This window comes from Amia ocellicauda, chromosome 6 (assembly GCF_036373705.1).
Source record: "Amia ocellicauda isolate fAmiCal2 chromosome 6, fAmiCal2.hap1, whole genome shotgun sequence".
Taxonomy (NCBI): domain Eukaryota; kingdom Metazoa; phylum Chordata; class Actinopteri; order Amiiformes; family Amiidae; genus Amia; species Amia ocellicauda.
In genome coordinates, this window is record NC_089855.1 from 5,352,079 (window position 1) to 5,357,128 (window position 5,050).

General features: G+C 42.9%; 1 protein-coding gene across 1 annotated transcript; it reads right to left on the reverse strand.

The window, feature by feature from the left end:
- LOC136750811 (putative claudin-24) lies at positions 1-4,098 on the reverse strand. Its single transcript, XM_066705902.1, has one exon. The coding sequence runs from the start codon at positions 3,703-3,705 to the stop codon at positions 3,043-3,045; it is 663 nt and encodes a 220-aa protein (XP_066561999.1). The 5' UTR covers positions 3,706-4,098; the 3' UTR covers positions 1-3,042.
- Between the last annotated feature and the right edge of the window lie 952 nt (positions 4,099-5,050).

The window sequence follows — 5,050 nt, forward strand, 5'->3', positions numbered from 1 at the left end:
GCCAGCCAAAACTGGATATTTGGACACATATACTGTATACTGCAACATATGAAGTATATTTATATATATATAATCATCATCATCAGCCTATATTGATCCATCGCTGGTTGTCTTATGTCATGCCTGCAAAAGTTATTATTTCATCTTCCTATCTTCTATCTGGTCTTCTACCAGGTCTTTTTTCATCTTTTGGGATCCATTCGATAGCCTCCTTCGTCCATCTTTGATATATATATATATATATATATACATACACATACACATATAAAGACAAGATCATAGCAATTTAACTCATATATGTATTATATACTAGCTATTGTCCTCATTAAAGGATATGAGATTGTTCAGTTTCGTATACACTGATACATGCATGTGCAACTCCGAGGGAGAACCTCCCACTGTAACTAATAAGATTGAAAGATTAGCATATAATGAAATAATGAGTTCATTGTGAGAAACAACAGAGGAGTCTTTCAGAGGGCAGCCGGGGCACGGACCCTCGGATGGGCAGCCTCTCGGACCGGCGCACAGTGCGGAGGAACGGAGGCCCGGAGACCGGATCACCATCACCGCAACGGCCGCTTATTGTTTTTGGAAACAGTTTTAATATTTTCACTCCTTGACCCCCGTGAACTTGTGTAATTATCAAAGAGCGCGAGCTGCTGGGCAATCTGTTTCACATTCTTCCCAATACGTGTCGTTCATTAAAGCATTCATTAAACACAGCTTAGCTCTGGACCCCACAGCGAAGTCAGTATGAATGTTTTTCAAACACCCTTTCCAGCAGAATAGATCTGCGAAACCAAGGTTAGATTATATTTTCATACTGAATGCACTTTTCCAAGCCACTGTCTTGCATCTCTGTGAAACATATTGGTGGGACGCTGAAGCGCCAGACATTGCCCAAACTGTGCTGTGAAATTATACAGCTTGATTGTGCCCTCTCGGAGTACAGGTACTCTTTAAATGAAAACCATCAAACACCACTGAACTCAGAAAGTGCATCTTTGTGACTCACTCAGTTTAACTGTCTTTTCTTTCTCACTGGCTACTGTTTGCTTTTATTTGTTTAGATGGAAAATATCAAATTTTGCAAATACTGAATTGAAAAAGATACAAACAAACAAAAGAAGAAAAGCATTTCTAAACAGGTGGCAAGCAGGTGGGCAGCATCTGTTGTCCTAAGCACTGGGCACTACACACATCACTTGAGTTTCTGAGCCGGAGGAGAAGAGAGAGGGAACAAAGACAGGCTGTGTGGGGGCTGATTTATCTGAGAACATTTTGTAATTGTACCTGCTACACTGCACCCCCGCCTGCTTGACCGAAGCTTGACGGGTCTGTACGCTCTCTCATGTGACGGGCACATTGTTTGCTCCTTCTCGCTTACAAAAACATACACTTCGGTTTTATACCTAATAATACTTATACTGAATTTGACATTTGCAGATTTGATATCCTGACAGTTCCCCACCGCCAAGTTGGATGGATTTGACTATGTTAATATGCCTTTGGATTTTGTGTGTTATAATTAATATTGCTTTCTGTGTTTAAGACAGATGACCCTAGTTACATAACTTGGAGAAAGTAATCTGTTAAGTGCATGATAATGATAATGATAATAATAATAATAATAATAATAATAATAATAATAATAATAATAATAATAATAATATCTTTGCAGTTCTTAATTGGTTTTCATTCTAAGTAATCAATATATATGTTTTTTGGTTTTTAACTTCTCTTAATCTTAAATGCAACCCATAAAAAGTGAACATATGCATAGATCTAGCTTTTCCTCTTCATTTGTACACTGAATTACCTTTATTTAATTGTGCCCTCTTGTCATCTGTTTAAACCGTGCGTTAATAAACGGGACTAAGATACCATGAACGTCCTGGGAGACGTAAATAACAGCCTGCGTGATAATACAGTCTCAAAGCATTTCTCATGGTGTTGTTGTAGTCAAGTATAGAAAGCACAGTGGGGTCGAGTTAAGCAGATCACATTGACAGCTTTAAATCGGTGCCACGGGCAGAGGAACCTGGTGGCAGAAGTCTTTTGTCTAATTAACTGCTATAATGCACAGTCCAGTTAAGTTCACTGTCTTTCATCCTGCCCATTGTACAGCGAGCTCCTGAAATCCAGGTCAATGTTTACTGCATGACTACACTGCGAATATGTGCATCTTCTCTGCTAGAGAAAGGTGTTAAAGAATTAAACAGATGGTTTTGATGCGGGAGGGAGGGTTTTATAGGATCCTTCTGCTCAGAGATGGTTTAAAAAATTACAGAATTAAACACTTTTGATAAAGACGCCTACATTGACAATTGACAGCGTCTCTCCCTGCCCTGTGACATAAGAAGTGATAGAGCAACAGTCAAACACATCTCAATGTTGTCAGATATATAACTATAGTCACACAATAGCCAAGTTTACATACAAATATATATCCTCAACATTTGAATTGGCTTGTCGAAGTCAAAATGAGAAATTCTTTATAAGCAGAAGATTGGATTCATCACATCGATCAGTACAGTTTGTCTTTGGATCCTGTTTGAAAAGGACATTTTGGTTAGCTTGGCTGCAAACATTGTAGAGAATTTTCAATCCACTACACCTGGAACCAACTTCTCTGTGTCTGTGTGAAATGAAGTGAGGAGAAAACCCTGAATTGACAGAAAAACATAACCCTGCTGATTCTGAGGTACAAAAAGAAAAGAAAAAGAGAGTAGAAGCAGCAGCAGCAGCATTGTGCACAGATTTGATCCTCAGTCTAAAACAACTCAGTTGAAACCAGTCACAACTCTCAGTCTATTGTGGCTCCAGATGCGACTAACAAAAGCAAGTATAAGTCAAGTGTAGTCTCGGTGAAGGCACCACAGTGATTTAGTTAAAGCATGTAAAAAGCCTGGAAGAGAGAGCAGCGATTCATCTCTAGAAAGAGAGTGAGCGAGAGAGGGAGAGAGAGAGAGATGTGGAGAGATTTCAGCTGCTTGAACTCTCCTCAAAGGCTCTCAGGGAGCAGTGTATCCCTGCCTCTCAGACGTACTCCGTCTTCTTCCTGCTCGAGGCATCCAAAGCGGTGACCTTCGGCGGGCCCCGGGGGTACGCGCCCCCTGCCTCCTGGCGGAAACACAGGTGGGAACAGACCAGCAGGACCCCCGCCACGATGTGCAGGAACCCGGCGGTCCAGCCACAGAACAGGGCGTCCCCGAACTCCCAGCGGGGCACGATATCGGGGACCGACTCATCCCAGAACTTGAGCACCGCCAAGTGTGCCATGTAGGACACGGGGACCAGGCAGGTGACTCCTGCCAGGCAGGAGAAGACCCCCCCCATGACCTTCAGGATCCTCTTGGACCTCTGGCCTTCAACACCGTTGCAGCTGTTCACCAGGTAGAGTCCGGGAATGGGCAGCAGCACCCCCAGTATGCCCACAACCATGGTCACGCACATGAGGATCCGTGCAAGTCTGATGTTTGGGTTGAGGCCTAGCATGCTGTCATACGCCCTGCACTCTGTACCCCCCAGGTCCTGGACCACGCAGGTTTCCCACAAGCCGAGCTGGTAGCTCTCCGTCTGCAGCAGGTCGGTGGACAGAGTCAGCCACTGGGGCATGATGGTGGTGGCCAACGAGCAGAGCCAAGCCACGATGGAGAAAAACATCCCCAGCATTTCAGCGACACACATCCCCGGATCCATTGTGCCTGAGCGTTGTGCTCTCGCCCTGCTCTGCCCTGAGAGGCTGCCTACTGAGTGAGCTCCTATCAGCGCCCCGCAGCCCAGCAGCTCCTGTTATGGTACAATTTCCAAAGAACACCGGCCAATTAGTGCTAAGTACTTCCGCAGGGCTGAGAACGCTTCTTCAGAAACTGCTCCCTCTCCAAAACCAGAAAAAAAGAAAAGAGCACACATCATCTGTGAATGAAAGAACTCCGGCTTCTTGACATCGTGCCCTCCCTTCTCCTCCACTGCAGCAGAGCAGGGGACGGCAAGACCGCGGAGACAGCGCACACAAAGACCGCTCACAGCCCTGCCAGCCTCTGAGCCGCTGGCCACATGGGATGCTATTAAAACGTAGACAGGATGTTATTAAAATGCAGGTCTTTATAATTTGGGGCGTGCAGGGCCGTCGTCTTTAGACCATCCATCCTTCTTTTGCCTTTTTCTTTCTGAGGTGTAATGACGGGTCGCGACGCTTACTCAATGCTGAAGAGAGGTAAATAAAATCAGAAATGATGGGAAAGGAACTTAAACAAGCCTGACTGCCCTATAATTAAAAGAAATGCTGGCTGGCAAGCAGGAGATAAGCCCAGCAAACCCCAGGCTGCCAGCGCTGCTTCTGAATGTGCGAATGCCAAATGTGCAATGTGCATCTCACCTTGCAGTCTGCAGAGCTTTTCACTGAGAACTGATTACATTTGTCCTTTTGTAGACTAATCCTTTAAACAAAGTCAATGTGGGCCATTTTGTTTCCCTTCTAAATATATAAAGGCAACCATGTTTTTTTCCTATAGAAATCAAAGTTAGCTCAATCTTTCAAGACATGTTTAAAGGAAAGTAGTTGCTTTCTCATTGTATTTTTATTTTCCACAGAAAAACTCAGATTTAACTCATAAATGGATGGATCTGATTTAATTTTAACTCATGCTTTAACACAGTGTTCTAATCCATACTTTAAAATATGCCAAATATTGTGTATTGCTCATAGTTTGCAAATTGAAAAGAAGACTTTACCCGCTTAAAATCAGAACTGGATTACATATCTCATAAGAAACAGAAAGTCTTACGCAACCAGTGAATTACAAGGGTAAGTGCTGGATATCTTTGTGTTCATGGTCCTGGGAGTTCTCTTTTTTGGGAAAATTCGGAATAGAATATTCACCTCGAGGTATTTCCTTTGAGCAATTTGAAATCATTGATTTGTGAATCATTTGACTCATTCAGAAAAAAAGTCCTCAAAGTTAAAAATAGCCAGTTAAATTTTCATAGAATAGTATTTGAATAGCTTTATTAGTATTTATAGTTTTATTTGTTATAGTTCTTC